We start from the raw sequence: 21,069 nt of genomic DNA, 5'->3' as shown, positions 1-21,069 counted from the left end.
AACACTGAGATAAAACAATAAAACAAGTTTATTTAACCACAGAGAGAGATTTTAAGTGAATACAGATAATGAAGCATAAAAATCAGAAATGGTTACAAGAAAAATAAAAATAAAACGCAACTAATGGCTAACTTAACAAACTATGCTGAATTCAAAGCATAGTTTTTCTCACCACATGCTCTCAACACTCTCACTGGCCAGACTTCGGTTTAATGGCTGCTTCCTTTGTCCCATCTTATCTGTGCTGTGAATCAGTGGACAGGGAGAGAGGGAAAGAGGGGTGTCTTGGGGTGTCTACCCTTTCTTTTTATAGTGCTGTCCCTCCCTTTGAGAAGCATTTTCAGCTGGGAGTAAAGGCAACAGGCAGTCTATGTGGAAGGGAATTCCATGCTGTTTCTTTGCTAATATGTAGATTATTGGCTCATGCCCCTTTTACTGCGAAAGAATGGCCACTTAGCAGGTAATGGGTTTCAGAGTAGTAGCCGTGTTAGTTTGTATCAGCAAAAAGAACGAGGAGTACTTGTGGCACCTTAAAGCTCATGCTCAAATAAATTTGTTAGTCTCTAAGGTGCCACAAGTACTCCTCGTTCTTTTAGCAGGTAATGGTTCATTGGCCTTGTTTACAACTGGTTGAAGCATCAGCCTGCCCTTTGTCTCTGAGGAACTGGTTTGGCCACTCCCCAGACTTGGACCATGTGTTAGTATTCCATACAGTGGAATCTTATAACTGTACTACAATGCTACCATGCACATTTTACCAGGACAATAATGTCCAGCTAATTGAGTTTTCAAATGATACCTCACAAGGCATACTTTGTCCAAAGATTATTACAATAGAGGACATAGGTGTATTCTATCACAGAAGACATGTGAGGTGTGTGAGAAATCTTGAGGCACATTCCTTTTTCAGATAGGAGACTTGAAAGCTATGGTTAGAGCCCTGCAAATCTGCGGATATCCGCTTTCTATCCCTGGAACGTTTTTGCGGATAACCGCTTGGATGTGGATAAAAATTTTGTAGCCTCGCAGGGCTCTGATGGTAAGAGCCAGGCGGGCAGCTGTAAGGAACCACGGCATGGCCTCTCCACCTGCCCTGGGCATGGGTTTTGGGGGGCAGGAACATGCGCCAGGGGCTGCTTGGGCGGGTGGATGGTCCGCTACCGCTCCCCACGGCTGCCCGCCCCGCTCTTATCATGGCCAGGCTGCAGCTCCAAGGACCTGCCCCCGGCCAGAGCTGGATTGGGGAGAGCCGTGCTGGCAGCTGTGGGGACCCTGCATCCCTTCACCTCTCTGGGCGGGAGACCTGGGGGGCAGGGACACAGGTCAGGGCTGCTCGGGCCTCCCGCCCACGTCAGGTAGAGGGTCTGCCACGGCTCCCCACAGCTGCCAGTGCGGCTCTCCCCGACCCAGCTCCAGTGGGGGGAGGGGAGGTGCCTCAGAGCCTCAGTCCAGCCATAGTAAGTAGAGCCCTACAAATGCTCTAATGTCTTCGGATAGAATGAGGATACACATTTTTATATTCACGCAGGGCTCTAGCTATGGTTGGTGCAGTATTAGTTCATTATAAAATATCTAGGTTTATGGGCAAGTAAGGGATTCTTGCGCCATGGGTGTTTGGGATCAAGTCAGGTAATATGCTTTGATTTTTTTAGGGTGTAAGCTATAAGGAAAGGGAAAAAGTTATATAGCTAGGGGAGAGGGAGATGTGCTTTGACTTGAAATGGGGAGTAGATGATATTTGGATACCAAAAGTAAGCAAGAATAAAGGTGAATGTTCACCCTACTTTCTCTTAACTGTAGCAATTTCTTTCCAGGAGCTGCTGGTGACTCAAGTGATTCTTTCAATTGATTGCTTGTGCTGAAACATTGATTGTTATTTAGTGTCTTCAGAACCCGACTATGCCCTTATCTGGGTGGTAAGCCTTAAAATTTAAACATCAGAACTTCAGAAGTCTCCTGCAGATAACTTGGTGTGAAAAGTCTGTATATTTAATAGTGGTGAGTGTTAGGGTAAGTTCAGCTATCCACTGCAGTTTTGTATGTTAAAAGCTGTTTCCAGCAACTGCCTGTTAAACTTATTCAATTCTGTTCCTAGGTTGAGTTCTGTCACCGTTCTTAGATGATCATACCTAAGTCCAATAAGTCCGATTTTTTTCTCTTATTTGTTTTGACCAGTATTTTACTTTGAAGGAATTGTTTTAAGAAACTTACAAACATAAATGCAGAAAATGGCAATGCTTTTCAGGTATTTCATTTGATGTTAGTTTTTTTTTATGAGGCTTATTGTCCCTAGGCACATTTCTGTGGCTTGGAAGGATAGTTGTGCCATCAATTTGGGGAAATAAGTGAGCTTATTATACTAGAGGAGTGGGGGCAAAATTCAAACGGGCCTTCTACACATAACATAGGATACTGTGGTTAGAGAAGGCTGTTGGCATTTCAATCAAAATGAAACAGCCTGGAGTGAAACCCTTTCCCAATCCTATAGGCCTCAGTTGATAATTGAAGATTTCTCCAATTTGATACAGTACAGAAAAAAGATATGTAGCTAAGTGGGATGCATTGCCAGTTGAATCTATGTCTGGAAGCAGTTAGGAAAGTTACTGAAACTCTGGGTTGTAGAGAGAATCTATCACAAATCCTCAGATAATTATGATACTGTACAAAGGACAAAGGTAGGCCCTAACTAGAGTAATGTTGTAGGTAATATTGGGCAGCAAAAATATTGAAGAATTTGATAGGGTACAAAAAAGGGCAATCTCTTACTGGATTGGAAGAGGTACAGGATGTAGTTACGCGAGTAGCTACACTAGTAGCAAGTGTTCTTACAGCTAAGGAATTGTACACTATTTTCTGTGGGAACTAAATGGAACTTCTTGTGATGTTTAAAGTGCAGGAATTTTAGATTTCTATTTAATAGTAGCCCAGTGTGCATCTTTTGTGAGCAGCCATTTTGTATTTTTATTATATTGTGGGATCAAAAAGCCTTGATTTTCCTTTATAAAAAGGAGTGAGGCAATAATAATCCATGCCCTTGTGGCATGTACTTTACAAAATACAACTAATAATCCATCAGTAGCTGCTGTATGTGACATTACTTATCCCTACTTACACACTCAAGCATGTGTTTTTTAAAAGCTTTTTCTTTTCTTAAAAAAAAAATCACAAAACACTTGCTTGGGCTCCTAATTCAGTAGTAGGAATTGAATGGTGAGTTGCACAGAAATTTTGCAAATTCACATTTTAATTGGGGTGAAAAGATTATGGGAGAAACTAATTTAGTGCATAATAAACAGGTGTTTTATAGTCTGTTTTGATAAGCCTCTATGAAGCAATTTTTTTTTTAATGTTTGCAGAGGGCAATAGGATGCTTTGTTGTTAGATTTAGATCAAGTGGTTTGTTATGAATGGAATAACAAAAAATCAATGAGAAATGAAGTTAAGTTGACCTTTTTTTTTTAACGTCATATTGCTGCTGATTAGAGACAAGTGGGACTGTATTGGAACATGTGCAATCTCAAATGTTGGTACTTTTGGCATAGGTTTATCTGTGCTTTTGGCATAGTCAAAATGTGTAGTACAACTTTTGAAGTGGAAGCTGACAGCAGTGTTTGAAGATTACAAGAAACTGCAGCCTGGGAGTTCATGATTACTTTTATTTTTAATTTTTAAAGCTGTAGTGGGAGCACAGTACAAAGTGAGAGTGCTGTTTCCCCTCAAGTATATTTTGGTTATTTTCTACATAAAAAGTTGGTGGTTGCTGTATACTGTGTGGAATTCAATCCATCTGAAGCCCAACAAATGTCACCCGTGAAGAAATTCCTGTGCTGAACAAAACGCTATTCAGAACTTCATTTATTTAAGAAAAGTCACTACACCCTCTCTAAAACTGTGTTTGATTTTTTAAAATCATACTCTGTTCTTTCCTCTCTGTCAACTGAAACTTTCAGTCTGGAGAGGAGAAGACAATGTTTGATGCTGCCACACAAGGATGAACCTTATGCCCTTCGGATGCCTCTGTCCTCTTATGTAATGATGTGTGATGGAAAGAATTCTTTCTTGATGCCTGCAGAGATCAGTTTGTACCCAAAAGCATGAGCGATAATATAATTCATATTTACTTTAAATAATCCTGATTTAAGCAAGAGTCACTGTGACAGAGGACCTTAGAAAGTTAGTAGGCATAAAAGGTGTGAAAGCTTTGGGTACTGTTTGAGGGTCTGGCTAGCTTAGTTAATTGGCAATATGAGAAAAAACCTAGATCATCAGTTCTTCAAGTGATTGTCCATGTGGATTCTTCTCTCTTGGTGCTCATGTGTCCTATACATGCAGGATTGGATTTTTGTGTCTAGCAGTGTCTGTTGGGGCAATGCCTGTACTCTAAGTGCCCTCATGCCTGCCCCTGCCCCTTCACCACCAAAAGCATAAATGGTGGAGGGGATACAACTGCCTGTCAGTTCCATCTTACCAGTTGTGGCAGCAAGAAGGAACCTCTACAGTGTCTGCATACTCTGTACACTATAATTCATTTTAGTCTTGTATATATTAGTTTGATAGTATAATTAGTGAATGTGTAGTTAATGTCGTTTTTCTTTTTGTGCCCTCTGGCAAAAAAAAAATACGTAATTTTCAGTTAAACTAGACCCTACCTTCCTTGAACAGAGGTACTAGAGTGAAGGCAGAAGTTAAATCACTGGGATTTAAAACTTGTCGCTTGTGTGATGGTTTGGAGCCCATCAGTAATGGGTATCCTTTGTGCCTGCTGTGTCTTGGAGAAGAACATGTCCCAGGACAGTTGTTTTGCTTGTTTGTAGAAAGAGCAACCCAGAAAGTGAAGGGTTTCAGAGTAGCAACCGTGTTAGTCTGTATTCGCAAAAAGAAAAGGAGTACTTGTGGCACCTTAGAGACTAACCATTTTATTTGAGCATAAGCTTTCGTGAGCTACAGCTCACTTCATCGGATGCATAAAAGTGGAAAATGCAGTGAGGATGTTTTTATGCACACAGACCATGAAAAAATGGGTGTTTATCACTTCAATAGGTTTTCTCTCCCCCCACCCCACTCTCCTGCTGGTAATAGCTTATCTAAAGTGATCACTCTCTTACAATATATATGATAATCAAGGTGGGCCATTTCCAGCACAAATCCAGGGTTTAACAAGAACGTCCGGGGGAGTGGGGGGTAGGAAGGAAAAAACAAGGTGAAATAGGTTACCTTGCATAATGACTTAGCCACTCCCAGTCTCTATTCAAGCCTAAGTTAATTGTATCCAATTTGCAAATGAATTCCAATTCAGCAGTCTCTCCCTGGAGTCTGGTTTTGAAGTTTTTCTGTTATAATATCACAACTTTCATGTCTGTAATCGCATGACCAGAGAGATTGAAGTGTTCTCTGACTGGTTTATGAATGTTATAATTCTTGACATCTGATTTGTGTCCATTTATTCTTTTACGTAGAGACTGTCCAGTTTGACCAATGTACATGGCAGAGGGGCATTGCTGGCACATGATGGCATATATCACATTGGTAGATGTGCAGGTGAACGAGCCTCTGATAGTGTGGCTGATGTTATTAGGCCCTGTGATGGTGTCCCCTGAATAGATATGTGGGCACAGTTGGCAACAGACTTTGTTGCAAGGATAGGTTCCTGGGTTAGTGGTTCTGTTGTGTGGTATGTAGTTGCTGGTGAGTATTTGCTTCAGGTTGGGGGGCTATCTGTAGGCAAGGACTGGCCTGTCTCCCAAGATTTGTGAGAGTGATGGGTCGTCCTTCAGGATAGGTTGTAGATCCTTGATAATGCGTTGGAGAGGTTTTAGTTGGGGGCTGAAGGTGACGGCTAGTTTTGTTATTTTCTTTGTTAAGCCTGTCCTGTAGTAAGTGACTTCTGGGTACTCTTCTGTCTCTGTCAATCTGTTTCTTCACTTCAGCAGGTGGGTATTGTACTTGTAAGAACGCTTGATAGAGATCTTGTAGGTGTTTGTCTCTGTCTAAGGGGTTGGAGCAAATGCAGTTGTATCGTAGAGCTTGGCTGTAGACAATGGACCGTGTGGTGTGGTCTGGGTGAAAGCTGGAGGCATGTAGGTAGGAATAGCGGTCAGTAGGTTTCCGGTATAGGGTGGTGTTTATGTGACCATTGCTTATTAGCACCGTAGTGTCCAGGAAGTGGATCTCTTGTGTGGACTGGTCCAGGCTGAGGTTGATGGTGGGGTGGAATTCCTCAATGGCTTCTTTTCCATGGGTCCAGATGATGAAGATGTCATCAATATAGCGCAAGTAGAATAGGGGTATTAGGGGACGAGAACTGAGGAAGCGTTGTTCTAAGTCAGCCATAAAAATGTTGGCATACTGTGGGGCCATGCGCGTACCCATAGCAGTGCCGCTGATTTGAAGGTATACATTGTCTCCAAATGTGAAATAGTTATGGGTGAGGAAGTGAGACTAAAACTCTTTGTTAGAGAAGTTGATACAGTCCTCAAACTCCAAGAAGAGAGCTACACCAAAGATTTAGCATTGTGTCAGTCGTTCTCGAGCAGTGTCCCAGTGAGCTAAGATACTGCTTCGAGCTTCCAGATCACATCCTCTCATAAGCTCCATTTGTCCACCACTATGTTGATCTTTATGTCTGATGGTCAGAAAGGAGCACCATTCCAAGTGGGAGCCCAGGTGCAGGTGTCTATCCAAAGCACCTAGTAAGAGACTGAAGAGTCATCAGTCACGTGATTTGTCTCAGGCCCATACAGCAAAGTGCCACAAGGCTGAGCGAGTACATTCTGGTGTCCCAGTACTTGATTTCCAAGGTAGCATGTGGTACCTTCTAAATTAGAGGACTGCACACCTTCCATGCTGATCCCAACACAGAGTCCCTCAGTTAGTGTAGTGGTACCTTCCACATTGGTACCAACTACCTCTGAGGTGCCCATTGCCTTGGTACCAACTGTCTTAGTACCAAAACCTTATATGCTCCCAAGTGAGTTATATGTGGGCCTAGTTCAAAGTCACCTCTGAAAGACACAGAGGGGTGATTTGGAAAACCCCAAACTGTCAAATATCTGGTGCCTCAGCCTAGAGAGATGTCCTCTGTATCGACTAAACGTAAATACACACTGGGTATACTGGACACGACATTCCCCTCCGCCCCCTCCCCCTCTCTACCCCCCCCCCCGATTATTTAGGAACACCTCCAGAATGTTGGTGGTATTTGTTGATAGAATTAAGGGATAACCTACATCTCTACAGAGGTTATGAGAAGCAAATGGAGGAGATAAAAACACACAAGGGAGAAGAGGCAAAGTGGTGAGTAGAGCTGCTTGACTTCCATGTTCTGTTTCCTGTTCCGTTGGTCTCATGTACTGGGTCTCTGGCTCTTCTGTCAGCAGGCTGGAGATTTTAAAGTGGTTTTGTTCCAGTGTACCTCAAGAGACTGCTGGGCAGGCAGCAGGCTGAGAGCTCCCTCCTTTTCCTGGCCCAGCTACTCTATGGAGAGTGAAGATGCTAGGGGCGAGTTAAAGAAAAGAATGAGCTAGCGGTTCTCAAACTGTGGATCGGGACCTCAAAGTGGTTGCGACCCTGTTTTAATAGGGTCACCAGGCCTGGCGTTAGGCTGAAGCTCAAGCCCCACCTCTGGGGCACGGGGAGGGAGGGCCTCAGGCTTTGACTTCAGCCCTGGGTGGCAGGGCTCAGGTGACAGGTCCCCTGCCCTGGGCTGAAGCCCTTGGGCCCCCTTCCTTGGGCAGCAGGGCTGGGGCTTGGACTTTTGCCTACCTACCCAGGGCAGTGGGGCTCTGGCGGGCTCAGGCTTCCATCCCCCGTCCTGAGATCGTGTAGTAATTTTTGTTGTCAGAAGGGGGTCACACTGCAATGAAGTTTGAGAACCTCTGAGCTAGTCTGAAGGCACCAGTAAGTGGATACACAGCAAGGGGTGTGTCTGTGTCTGCAGAAATGTGGGAGGAAAGTTTGCTGGGAATAGCAGAAATGTAATTAGAGAGATCAGATGTTGGAATGAGAGCTGTGGAGGAACCCATAAATGGGTGACAGCTGTAAAGGGTGGGATCAATGAGCTAGAAGTGGGACCAAGAGTGGGTGAGATCCATACATGGAGGACAGAGAGGGCTGGAGCATGACACACCGAAGCAGGGTAATTTGAAGAGCCTCAACAGGGCAAGAAAATTAGAAATGAGCAGGACAACTGGAGAAACTTGGGATGGGAACAGTAAGAGGAAAAGAAGGGGAGACTGGGGGTGCCCCGGGAAAGAAAGGCAACTACCCCGGAAATTGCCACAGAAGAGTCTCCTCCTGAAATGTGGAAACTTAAAAATATGCCTATTTTCCAGCAGGCCCTAGTTATGCAGATTTGTATAAAGAGTTATAGAAATGTCATGCAGATTTGACTTCAGGATTTTTTAGTGCACAGTGTAGGCAAATCTGGGGGTGAGGCCTCTGCAGAGAGGAGGTGGATTTTGAAGAGGTGAAGCAGAGTTGTTACTTCTCAGTGACAGGCCCATGCTGGTCCTTGCTTCTAGATTCTTTATAGTGATATTCATGTTTTATTTTGGTGGTCTTTTTTTAAAATACCCTTTTATATTGTGCCTGTTTGCCTCTGTAGGCCCAAGCAATTGATTTGATATCTGCAGCTTTATTTTCACATGACACTGTGTTACTGCAGGCTACTTAAGATAGTTGTGCTGATTCATAGTTTATAAAGGAACAATAATATAAACAAATGTTAGAATTTTTTTTTAATTATATTTGTGCTGTTTGTTGGTATATTGATGATTCAGATTTTTACTATGTTACCCTTTTTGCATTGCATAATACTCTCAATTTATGTTTTCCAGAATGTCCCAATTAAGTTAGCTGTATTCAGAGGTTTCCATGACCTTTAGTATTCTTTGTACTCTGTTGTTTTGCAAAGTGTGTGATAGATGTGGTTTACTTCCAGTGTAGCTTTTCTTTCATGGAAAAGATGTCACAATGCAAAAATAAATAAATAAAATAAAAATCAGTGGTTTTGAGTTATGCTTTTGAGCTTAAAAATAAAGCTCATTTGACATTGTTGGTGGGTTATTTGTTACTATTAGAACATAAAAAAGGCTGGTTTTAGGTAGCTGATTACCTATATCTGGTCAACAGTGAAATATTGATGGGCTGAATTTATTTAAAAAAGAAAAGAATTAAAATGTGGAAAGGTTTGACTTCCTCTTCCCCCCAGCTTAGAGAATGTAACTTTTAAAGCAGCACTGTGTTGGAGACATGACTAGTCAAGTTACTCTGCTCAACCCTCCAAAAAAATCCATGATAGATCAACATCAGACCTGAGTGTCTTGTAATGAATCTGCAAGAAAGCATGGAATGAAAAGCCAAAGAAAGTTCCAGTTCTTTGAGTGATTATCCATATGTATTTCACTCTTGATGCACATGTGCACCTTGTACTCAAGATTGGAATTTTGGGGTCAGCAACTGGGGCTGTGCCTTGAGGATCCTCACCCATCCTCCACAGTGCATTAAGGGCAGAGCAGGGCCAACCATCCATGGCTGTGAGATGGAACTGTGAGAAGTGTCCCTATCTCTTGCCCACTTGTGATCCTAAAACTCATTTTTTGGACATGGTTATCCCTTTAGTGTAGTTTTAGTTGTAGTTAGTTAATGTAGTATAGGTTTTTACATTAAGTTTCAGTTTGGGTAATTGTATCTGTTTGTTTTTTTCAGCCCTTGTGTCTAAACAAAAATCTCCAGGGTTTAAGTATCACCTCTTATATGAGATGGCTCTGTCCCTGAGTGATACTCATATAAGATGTCTGTTCTGCATTGCTGAGGAATGTTCAATTTGCTGTTTGTTTTCTAAACAAACTTAAAAAGTGAGAAGCTCATCTGAAACTTTTTCTGGAGGAAATCTGAGACCTGCTTCTGATATCTGTATAAATAAGACCCCCCCCAGATCTGAGCAGTCCTCCTCCAGAAATGCCTCAGTAAACTCAGTGGTGAGTTCCTGGGCTCCTGCTTCCACAAAGTATTCCTCAGCTGTTCCTGCTCCCAAGTTCTCATTGGCGGCTGCCGGGTAGGACACAGCACTGCTCTTTGAAAGAGTATAAATGCAGATCACTGTCTGAGGGATTTACCAACAAAAAGAGGTAAAGATCAACTCTTTCTACCTCAACCAAGGATAGCACGAGTCCTGAGTTAGGTCTCTGGTGACAGAAAGACCCTCACTTCACTCTACGGTACTGGCTAAAGGTCAGCCTCACGCTGCCTCCAGTGTGAAGACTATAGGATTACATCCAGGGCTCTTGGTACCAGCACCAGGGTTTTCTGTACTGATACCGACTTTTCTATACCAACATAGTCTTCAAAATCTACTTCAGTGCCAATGATTTCTAACTTGTTGATCTGGGTAATGACATTTTAATCAATGGTTTCAGAGTAACAGCCATGTTAGTCTGTATTCGCAAAAAGAAAAGGAGTACTTGTGGCACCTTAGAGACTAACCAATTTATTTGAGCATGAGCTTTCGTGAGCTACAGCTCACTTCATCTGGTTAGTCTCTAAGGTGCCACAAGTACTCCTCCTCTTATTTTAATCAATGTGATCCATGCTACTGGAAAATCTATCAGTATCCTCCTTCCCAGAGTCGCTGCTGTTATCTTCTGTTGTGAAGATACTCTTGGCACTGACCACCGGTATCTTCATGGTACCGGGTATGTCTGCACTAAAGGCAAGGGATCTCCCTATATCCTGCCCTGAGACTGGAGCAAAGTCTGCTCCTCCTATGTAAGAGGAATATTTCTTCTAATCTTTTGCTTTAAATAATAATGGGGAGGGATCACCAATGTGTATCCTGAAACCCCATTCACACATCCACTTTGCCCCAGATAGGGATTCTAGGGTTTCAAATCTAGCACAATAAGCACTGGGAATATAAGGAAGGACCTCCTATCTAGTATCCCTCACTGGGGCCATATCTCACTTAACTATGGTTCACACTATTGGGGATACTGGGTATTCTGGGGTGCACAACATGCCAGAAAACTCTCCTCCTCTGTCCTGTCAAGTGTCAGATCACCCTCCACAGTAAGATTCCTAAGAATTCGCCAGTATCAGCCTTCCCAGTTATCTCACGCTGAACGTCTATAAATGCAGGCTTTTGCTGAAGAGCAGCACCAGCCTACTGAACTACACTTAGCTGCCATTTCTTCATCATCACCTGACGTAGTAGTGATCCCATCTACACCATCTCATTCCAGCTGTTATAAGGCCTTTCAGGACTTTCATCTGAGGATGGCAGATGAGGTAGTGAAATGCCAGTGGAGGTAGTGTAAGAAAAATCACACAATCCGAGACCGGTAGGCCACATGACCTCTTACACATTCATAACTCAACATGACAAACTTCCCCTTTGTTGTATGCAAAGTGGTTGAAGCCCATCTACTGCCCAAGCAAGCACCACATAGACATGACAGCCCAAATTCCTCTAGAATTCCTATTGCCATTACATTTGTGGAAGAATCCCAATCAGGTGTGCAAGGCTTCTCCATTTTCTCTGCCTCTACCCATGAAAACATTAGAACAGATGTGTCCAGCCTCAGATGGGGAACATATCTGGACCAACAACACAATCAGGGCTTGTCCACCTTCATAGCAGTGTCCTAGAATGCAGGTGATTCGTTTGGCTTGTGTTACTTTTTTTTTTTTTTTTTTTTTGCCCTGTGATTGAGGGCATAACAATTTAGATAGTACAGACAACACTAGTGTGATGTTTTTTGTGAACAGGCAAGGAAGATCCTGGTCTTCCCTTTCTGCCAGGAAGCTGTCCAACTGTGGAATTGGTCCATCCATCACCAAATTATACTCAGTTCTACATGTCTGGGTCTGCAAAACACTGTAGCAGATAACTCATGTAACTATGCTTATCATTCCAAATGTATTTCACAAGTAGGATCACCCATACATAGACTTGCCATTGAGAAGAAAAGAAAGTGTCTCTCCCTTTGCTCCACAGAGTGTTGGAGCCCTGGTTCTTAGACACATTCTTTATCCCTTAATCTCCTGCGTGGCTGTATGCTTACACTGTGAACCCTCAGATACCATTGAGGGGGATCAGATAAGAGTCTGCAGAAATTATTTGTATAGCACCAGCTGGGCCTAGGCATTACTGGTACCCGAAGCTCCATGAAACTCTTGATTCAACCTCCAATAACATTACCTCTGAGTCCCAACATAGTTTCCTAGCACAAAAGGTAAAGTCTCCATCCAGACTGTTGCTATCTCAGAGCCTGGATTCTGGCTAGTTAACACAGAACTTGTTCAATAGATATGTGGAACATTCTGATACAAAGTAGAAAGGATTCTACCAGAACAGCTGGTGCAGCCAAGTGGAAAAGATTTTCTGTTTAGGCGAAACAATGTAACCTCTCTCCCATAGAGTCTGGAACCTTTCTCTCTTAGTTTCTCTCATATTTTGGAGTATCTTGTCATTAAAAGGCACAGTGCTTTCTATAAGCGCTATTAGAGTTCACCGAAGCAGCTCTGTCAGCACACCATCCACCTATATAGGGTCATACTATATTTTCACACCCTACAGTGGCTACATTCCTTGAAGGCCTAATGTATGCTTCCACTGTTACAGGAACACCCTCTGTCCTGGGATCCAGTGTCATCCTAGTTGTATTGATGGCCTTTCCCCTGTGAGCCTACAGGCTAGTTGCCAGCTAGGAAGATATTATTTATAAATATCATTTCTGAAAGTTTATTTTTTCAGGTAAATTTCAAGAGCTATTCAGTAACTTGACACAGGTGTGCACACAATGAATTTCTTCAATATGTATGCGCAATACGATGGAGGGATGAGGGGAAAATACAAGGGCAAAAGTATTTCTAAACTAGGTTGTTGTTTTGATGAGAAATGGCTTCCACTCTTTGTTTAGTATGTACATATAACGTAGCCACATTGCATAACATGAGCATTAACGAGAAATAAGTGAGGGTAAGAAAAGATAGATAAAATAGCATTGTAGGGAGAGGAGAGGCCAAAAACTTTACTTCCCTAAATTAGTTGGCCGCCTCTTCACAGAGCTACCCACTGATTATGTACTGGTAGAATATGAAACCTACATAAGAACTAAGCTGAATATTTTTTAAAATATACAAATCAAACCAACACATTTCCAAAATACAAACTGTAATATTTCACTGTATAGTTAGTTGTAAACCCCAACTAGGAAGTTATAACAGTCCCAGAGTCCAAATGTCTGTCTTAGGGACTTATGTGTGCCTCATGATTTTTAATGTATTTATCCTCACAACACCCCTGTGGGGCAGGGATTATTATCCCCCATTTTATAGATGGGGATCTGAGGCACAGAGAGACTAAATCACTTGCTCAGTCATACAGGAATTCTGTGATTGAGAAGGGATTTGAACCCTGATCTCCCAAGTCCCAGGCAAATGCTCTAACCACTGGACTTTCCTTCCTCTGAATAAAGAATTCTCAGGGGTTTTTTTGCCATGAAATATGGTTACATAATAGTTCTCTTCTGACAGTGTGTGTCAGTTGTCTCCCAAGTGCATTTGTACCCCAAGTGCATGATATTTATTCTGTCAACCTCTTGTTATATAATACCCAATAGTTCTCATGTTCAGAGAAAAGTGTTATGCATTTGGAGATAAGTTATATTCATAGTTTGTACTATTAGACGTAAGCACATTTAAAGTACTTTGAAACAGAGTTGTGGCAATGTTTTATTGCATAAAAACGTTGAATTAATTTTTTAACACATTTGGGCAAAGCATTTTTAAATAACAAAATACTGTTTATTGGCCATTGTAGCTGATGACCTGAAAATGTACTTGAAGTTTGTGGCGACTTCTAAATAGAAAAATATAAATTGCTGTGGAATAGTATTCAAAAGCTATTATGTGTTTTTCAGATGCTCTCTTCAGTTGATGAGAGCCAGGAGTTTTTGTTCATCTTTTCCTTGCTTTCAAAAGTCAGTCCTTCTTTTCCTCCTCCTTTTTTGTTTTTGTTTGTTTGTTCAAGTTACTGGCCTTAATACAATTGCAAATGTACTGATATTTACATTTAAGGCAAGGATAGCATGCTCATGAGCACTGAACTGTTGCTCACAGAACAAGTCTAAATGTAAATATTATGTAAACCAGAAGCATTCTGAGTTTGAAGAAAGGTCCGTTAGGGTGTCCCAATATGTTTTTACTTCAGTAATAGACTGCATTTCAGCCTAGTGCTGTTTCCAGTCTGTTAATTGACAGGGTAAATGCTTGCTGCTGGGGCATTTGATTAAGCCTTCACAGATTTCAAACAAACAAAACCCCCAACCCTTGTTGCAGTCCCTTTAGAGATGAGCTTGAATGGGTTATCCTGTGGCCATTTGTTTGATTTCTTGGAATACATTGTATTTGAACCTGAAAAGGATTTTAACATCCCAGAACAACTTAACTATGGAGCCTCTATTAATAACACTGATTAAAACAAAAACCTCTCCTGAATGTTTTCACTCATTTTACACAAATAAAAAACAGTTCCTATTTTACATATTATTTGCGTTTTGGCTACTTCCTGAGGTTGGATGAGTGACAGTTAACTGAAAAGTGGAATAATTCTCTGTAGAGGCAAAGGCAAGATTGCAGATGCCTACATATTTTTAGAGTTTGAGATTGTATTAAGTGTAGCTAGGGGAAGGAAACTTTTTATATACGGACAGGTAAATACAGATATACATATATAGACACATTTTAAAATCATTGCAGGCTTTAATTTTTTGCTTTTTTTTTTTTTTTTTTTTGCTTTTGTGAGCTGTCACTTAAATTAGGTAATCTAAAAACTACACTTTGACTTAAAACAATTTTGCTCCATTCATTACTTGTATTGCTTTAAATCCTTTTACAGTACTTCAGTTTGGCTCAAGATTTGCTGAAAGCTAGTACCAAAGTGTGACACAAGCTTTCTGTGCCTCACTGATACAACACTAAACAGTCCTGATTAGTGCCAGAGCATTGGGAATGTGAAATGGCTTTTCTGATGCTCCCTTGGGCTTGCTCAAGGAGTTTCTTTTAGAAAATGAAGTGTTACTCTCCTAGTGACCTCATATCATTTAGATTCTGTGGTATTTGCCAATCAGTTGAAAACCAGGCGGAGAGAAAACATTCACTGGGTAGAACCTGGAAACCAGTTTCCCAGAAATGCACAGTATTTTTTATTTCCTGCATTTGTTTTGGAAGGCTAAATTTTGTATTAGATGACAAGCTAATTCTCCTTAATTAAAGTTTGTTTAAAATCTTTATTTTAATTGCAGAGGAAAAATACTGTGTTCATGCCACATGTTAGAGTGCCTCGGAGGATAACTTCATGATCCAACACGATGTATTTAGCTATCACAAGGCTGTAAAGAAATGTACCAAGAAATTTAGCTCTGGGCTGAAAACTATAGGCATAACTAAGGGTGTGCTCTTAAACCTTTAGTCTAAAATTTGCTGGAAGTTAATGATAAAATAATTAAAATGTAGCCAATTCTAATAATCAGTGGAGTTTTTCCTAAATAACTCACTCTGAATTTTCTCTCTACTGTAAATATTTATGCTTGCTTAAGCCTAGGTTGTTTACTTTATAGCAATGTTACACAATAAAATTGAGATGACAACTCTTGCCTCCATGCCAGTGATGCTAGTCTCCATGAGCCACTTGTTTACATTTTCAAACAAATACCTTCCTGATTTCTCTTGTGCTGCCCTCATGCATGGGAAGTGCTTCTAAAAAAACTTCTGTAAAACCACCTCATTGTCTGCCTTCAACTCCCTCCTTTTAAACTCTCTTCTGCTGTGAGTCCTACCAAAAAATTGACAGTGGTTAGACGGTGTATTGAAACCACTGCCTATCATAGTAGCCAATGTTGTCTCATTATTTCCTTGCGCTCCCACTGTCTTTCTGTTTATACCTACATTGTGTGTTTTGTCTTTAACTTGGATTTGTAAGCTCCTTGGGGCAGGGACTTCTTATTTTTTATATAATATAGTACAGTAGTTCATGACTGCAAGAGTAAGCAATATTCATGAAATTTCCAAAACTATATTTATGGCTTGATTATTGAAACCTTATGAGAACAGTCCACTTCCAAGTTTGAGCTGCAATTCTTTAATGCACCCTTCTGTCTCTTCTGTCCTCCAGACAATGCCGCAGAAGCAGACTTGTGGCTTCTTAACAGTTGCACGGTAAAAAGCCCAGCTGAAGACCACTTCAGAAACTCAATTAAGTAAGTTGCAATCTTTTTTTCCAAAGAAACCCAGTAATGTTTATCAGTGAAAAGTCTGTGGTTTTAAAGGATACCTATTTTCAATCAAAAAGTAAATCCTCCCTAGTGCAGAGCAGAGGAGAAATGTGAGTTTGAGTTTAATGATGATCTGCACTCATCCAGCTGGAATAGATTTGTGATTGGTAATGTGGTAATTTTCTAATAGCTGTTTTGGGGATTTGTAAATGTTCAATAGTGCACTCACTGGGGGAGACAACCCTCCCGTTACTGCGTAATCCAGGAGTTTCCATATTATTTTTCTAAGAAAGATTTTACAGTGTTTTCTTAAATAATTAATTTTTTTTTAAAGTGGTATGAATGACTAACCATCTTCCTCCACCCCATTTTTTAAAAAATGACCATCAACGTGTTCCTTTAATTAAATAAAATGTGTGCTGCAAAACATTTAGAACTATAAATTTTTGTAATACTTGCATGCAGAGGTATTGCATGGCGGGATATGCGGGGTCTCGTGCCCTCCCAAATTTGCTGCTTGGCTTGTACTGAGCCGAAGCCAGCTGCCCTCACTCTGCACCATTGCTATTAGCAGGTAAGGGTTGTCTTTGCTTAAATGTATTTATTATTAAAAAGAGTGAACTGAGGGCCTGTGTTTACATGCAGAGCTACAGTGGCACTGGTGAAGCTGCATTGCTGTAGCGCTTTAGAGAAGATGCTCCTAAGCCGATGGGAGAACTTCTTCCATCGGTGTAGTTAATCCTCCTCCCCGACAGGCTGTAGCTATGTAAATGGGAGAAGCTCTCCTGTCGACACAGCAGTGTCTACGCTGGGGGTTAGGTTAGTATAAAAAATCCACACCCCTGAGTGATGTAGTTATACCTATATGGGTCTGTAGTGTAGACCTGGCCTGAGTGTACTATAGTTAACATTGAACTAGTCTTCTGAAAGTATATAGTATTGTTGTAGATGTGTTGGTCCCAGGGTAAAGTCAAAAGACAAGCCTGAGAGATTAAATGCCTTAACTTTGCAAGATACTTAAAACCATGGGCTGGATTTATGGTTTATTACACCAATCTATAACCCACTTAAATCCCAACCCCCAGCCTTTTTTTCCTTCCACCCTATGACTGGAGAAGTGTTAACAGACCACTTCACCTTGAATGGTTCCTTGAAATATGTATTAACTGCTTATGCTAAACACTTTGTTCTGCCTTATATTTAGCTCTGTCACTGATGTTTCCCAGACCTGAAGAAGAGCTCTGTGTAAGCTCAAAACTTGTCTCTCTCACCAACAGAAGTTGGTCCAATAAAAGATATTCTCTTGCCCACCTTGTGTCTCTACTCTTCTGAAAGACATTTTATTTCAATATATAGCATGTCCTGTCAGTGATGCAGAAAAGTGGCTTGTGGTAGACGACTTGTTAGCTTTTGAGTTCAGCAGAAGTATAGCTTTGATAAGAATAAATGGAAAACCTGAACAGTCACAATTGTGGTGTGTCCAGTGTAAATAAAATGTGTTGTCCTCTATTATTCATAGATCTTACCTTTACTAAACACTCACGTGGATGCTCATGGAATGATTCGTTAGGTGTGACTCGTAGCTGGCTGATGATTGTTGAAAATCTAATTGGCAAGATTTCAGAGTAACAGCCGTGTTAGTCTGTATTTGCAAAAAGAAAAGGAGTACTTGTGGCACTTTAGAGACTAACCAATTTATTTGAGCATACACTTTCGTGAACTACAGCTCACTTCATTCATCCATGATGAAGTGAGCTGTAGCTCATGAAAGCTTATGCTCAAATAAATGTGTTAGTCTCTAAGGTGCCACAAGTACTCCTTTTCTAATTGGCAAGAGACCCCTAATTCTTACTAAGCAGCTGGCACATTTTTGGGGAGAGACAGAGAGGGAGTTGTATTGAAACTCTCTGCTAGCAGTAGCAGCTTCCCAGTGCTGTACCCTGGAAGAGAAAAAATTTGCCCATAGTAGGTGGAACAATTAAAATAAAAAGATTCCTCCTGTACCCAACAGAGAAGTTAATTTCCTGACTGCCAATGCAGCGCACTGCAATAAGGTTAGCTTTTTGTGTTGCCAAGAAGAACTCTGTTTCCAGAATACCGGGGTTAGTGTGCTTTGGGTAATAACTATACCTGAATTTCCCACCATCCCTCCCCCCTGTGGTTCCGTCCAGCAGTTACCAGTCAGGTTTCAGACCTCTAGCCATCACCTGTCTCTGAGCAGTGTTTTAAGGCTGCACGGCCCCCTTACACTGTGATATCATCAGCATGCCAGTCTGTTTAAAGGCCAGCACCTGTGCTTTGCTTTTGCTCTGGGGGCTATGAAAAGTGTATTGCCAGCAATTACAAGTTGCCACATAGCTCTTTCTAAGTAAGCACATTTATTCGTAAGGTACAAGCATTACAGAGAATACATGTTAAGTAAACAAACAATAAATAGATTTAAACATACACTAAACATACTAGGAGTCACCCATCAGTCTTATGGGGCCCTAGTAGTCCAAAGTCTTTTCAATACTTCAGTAAGGGTTGGGGTCCCTTTGGACAGAAGATCTTGTCTGTTTGGTGAATCAGAAAGTGGGCACTGTCAGTTCAAGATAACTATTTTATACCGAAAGCCCTTCCTTGTCTGTTAAACTCTGAACTAGTATATGCAGACCACCCCAGGGTGTGGTACCTCTATAGAGTTGTTTAGTCTGTGACTTGTTTTAATCACCCCTCACTGTTTTTAGGTCTTGTAGGAGCGGTGGTAAGCCTCCTCTATGGAGTAGGACACAATCATACATAAACCATTATGGTCCCTAAAGATATTGCACGTAATTGCAATATCTGTAACATGGCAGTTAATGTGCATTGGATAATAATCTTGTGTTGGCCAACTAAAGCTAACTAAAGATAACTGATTCTGTGGATGAAGGGAAAGCAGTGGACGTGTTGTTCCTTGACTTTAGCAAAGCTTTTGACACTGTCTCCCACGGTATTCTTGTCAGCAAGTTAAAGAAGTATGGGCTGGATGAATGGACTATAAGGTGGATAGAGAGTTGGCTAGATTGTTAGGCTCAACGGGTAGTGATCAATGGCTCCATGTCTAGTTGGCAGCCAGTATCAAGCGGAGTGCCCCAAGGGTCGGTCCTGGGGCCGGGTTCAGTATCTTCATAAATGATCTGGAGGATGGTGTGGATTGCACCCTCAGCAAGTGTGCAGACGACACTAAACTGGGAGGAGTGGTAGATATGCTGGAGGGTAGGGATAGGATACAGAGGGACCTAGACAAATTGGAGGATTGGGCCAAAAGAAATCTGATGAGGTTCAACAAGGACAAGTGCAGAGTCCTGTACTTAGGACGGAAGAATCCAATGCACCGCTACAGACTAGGGACCGAATGGCTAGGCAGCAGTTCTGCAGAAAAGGACGTAGGGGTTACAGTGGACGAGAAGCTGGATATGAGTCAACAGTGTACCCTTGTAGCCAAGAAGGCCAATGGCATTTTGGGATGTATAAGTAGGGGCATTGCCAGCAGATCGAGGGATGTGATCGTTCCCCTCTATTCGACATTGGTGAGGCCTCATCTGGAGTACTGTGTCCAGTTTTGGGCCCCACACTACAAGAAGGATGTGGATAAATTGGAGAGAGTCCAGCGAAGGGCAACAAAAATTATTAGGGGTCTGGAACATGTGACTTATGAGGAGAAGCTGAGGGAACTGGGATTGTTTAGTCTACGGAAGAGAAGAATGAGGGGGGATTTGATAGCTGCTTTCAGCTACCTGAAAGGGGGTTCCAAAGAGGATGGATCTAGACTATTCTCAGTGGTAGCGGATGACAGGACAAGGAATAATGGTCTCAAGTTGCAGTGGGGGAGATTTAGGTTGGATATTAGGAAAAACTTTTTCCCTAGGAGGGTGGTAAAACACTGGAATGCATTACCTAGGGAGGTGGTGGAATCTCCTTCCTTAGAAGTTTTTAAGGTCAGGCTTGACAAATCCCTGGCTGGGATGATTTAATTGGGGATCGGTCCTGCTTTGAGCAGGTGGTTGGACTTGACCTCCTGAGGTCCCTTCCAACCCTGATATTCTATGACTCTATGATAAAGCAATGACAGGATCTTTTCCACTTAAGTTGTGGCTATCTTTCTATTCCAATTACCATGTACCAGAATTGACGATACTGAGCGGGTGTGTTACTGAATAAGCTGGTGAAAGAAAGAGGGGCTTAACAAGGATGAACGATAAGAAACATTTCCCGTCGTTTCAGGTTTTTTCTTTGCTATATTAATGAGCTCGATTTTGTTTGTAGCAGCGGCTCCACCCCCACCTCTGATAAACAAAACTAAAAAATTGTCATTCTTAGTTGACTGTGCAGAGAACCATTCTTTTCTTATAGCTTGTTTTCTGCTTTCTGCTTCTCAGTTCTTGACCTTTCCTCATTCTGGGGAAGGAGAACTTCTGCTTCTACAGGATTGTTTTGTGACCACCACAGAAAGTGGGTGAGCCAGCCATGTTTCAGAATTATGATGGGGCTGTTCAATATATTTCTCAGATGCATCTCAGAAATCGTTTTATGGAACTACTTTGTATCTTATGGTGGGAGAATAAAGAAGTGGTGAGAAATTAATGTTTCTAATCATTAGAATCTTTCACAAATAGTCTTCTGAATGTTATAGCAGCAAACTGAGTGAAATTTGGGAGGGTATTTAGACTAGCTGTTTCTCTGTCATGTCAACAATTCTGGCTTCTAGGTTGCGGTCACGGAGACCTTTATTTTTTCAGAGTTGAGTAACAAACAGAACAATGACCAGTCTGTG

General features: G+C 41.6%; 1 protein-coding gene across 4 annotated transcripts in view; it reads left to right on the top strand.

The window, feature by feature from the left end:
- CDKAL1 (CDKAL1 threonylcarbamoyladenosine tRNA methylthiotransferase) overlaps nt 1–21,069 on the top strand; it is a 665,563-nt gene that overhangs the window by 115,397 nt on the left and 529,097 nt on the right. For all 4 annotated transcript variants that reach the window (XM_078851602.1, XM_073331895.2, XM_078851603.1 and 1 more), the window contains one exon: nt 16,172–16,256. In XM_078851602.1, the coding sequence (XP_078707728.1) occupies nt 16,172–16,256 (85 nt within the window). The remainder of the gene's footprint in view (nt 1–16,171; nt 16,257–21,069) is intronic.

Source organism: Lepidochelys kempii, chromosome 2 (assembly GCF_965140285.1).
Source record: "Lepidochelys kempii isolate rLepKem1 chromosome 2, rLepKem1.hap1, whole genome shotgun sequence".
Classification (NCBI taxonomy): Eukaryota; Metazoa; Chordata; order Testudines; family Cheloniidae; genus Lepidochelys; species Lepidochelys kempii.
Note: the sequence above shows the minus strand (reverse complement) of the source record. Positions and strands in the feature narration are given on the sequence as shown.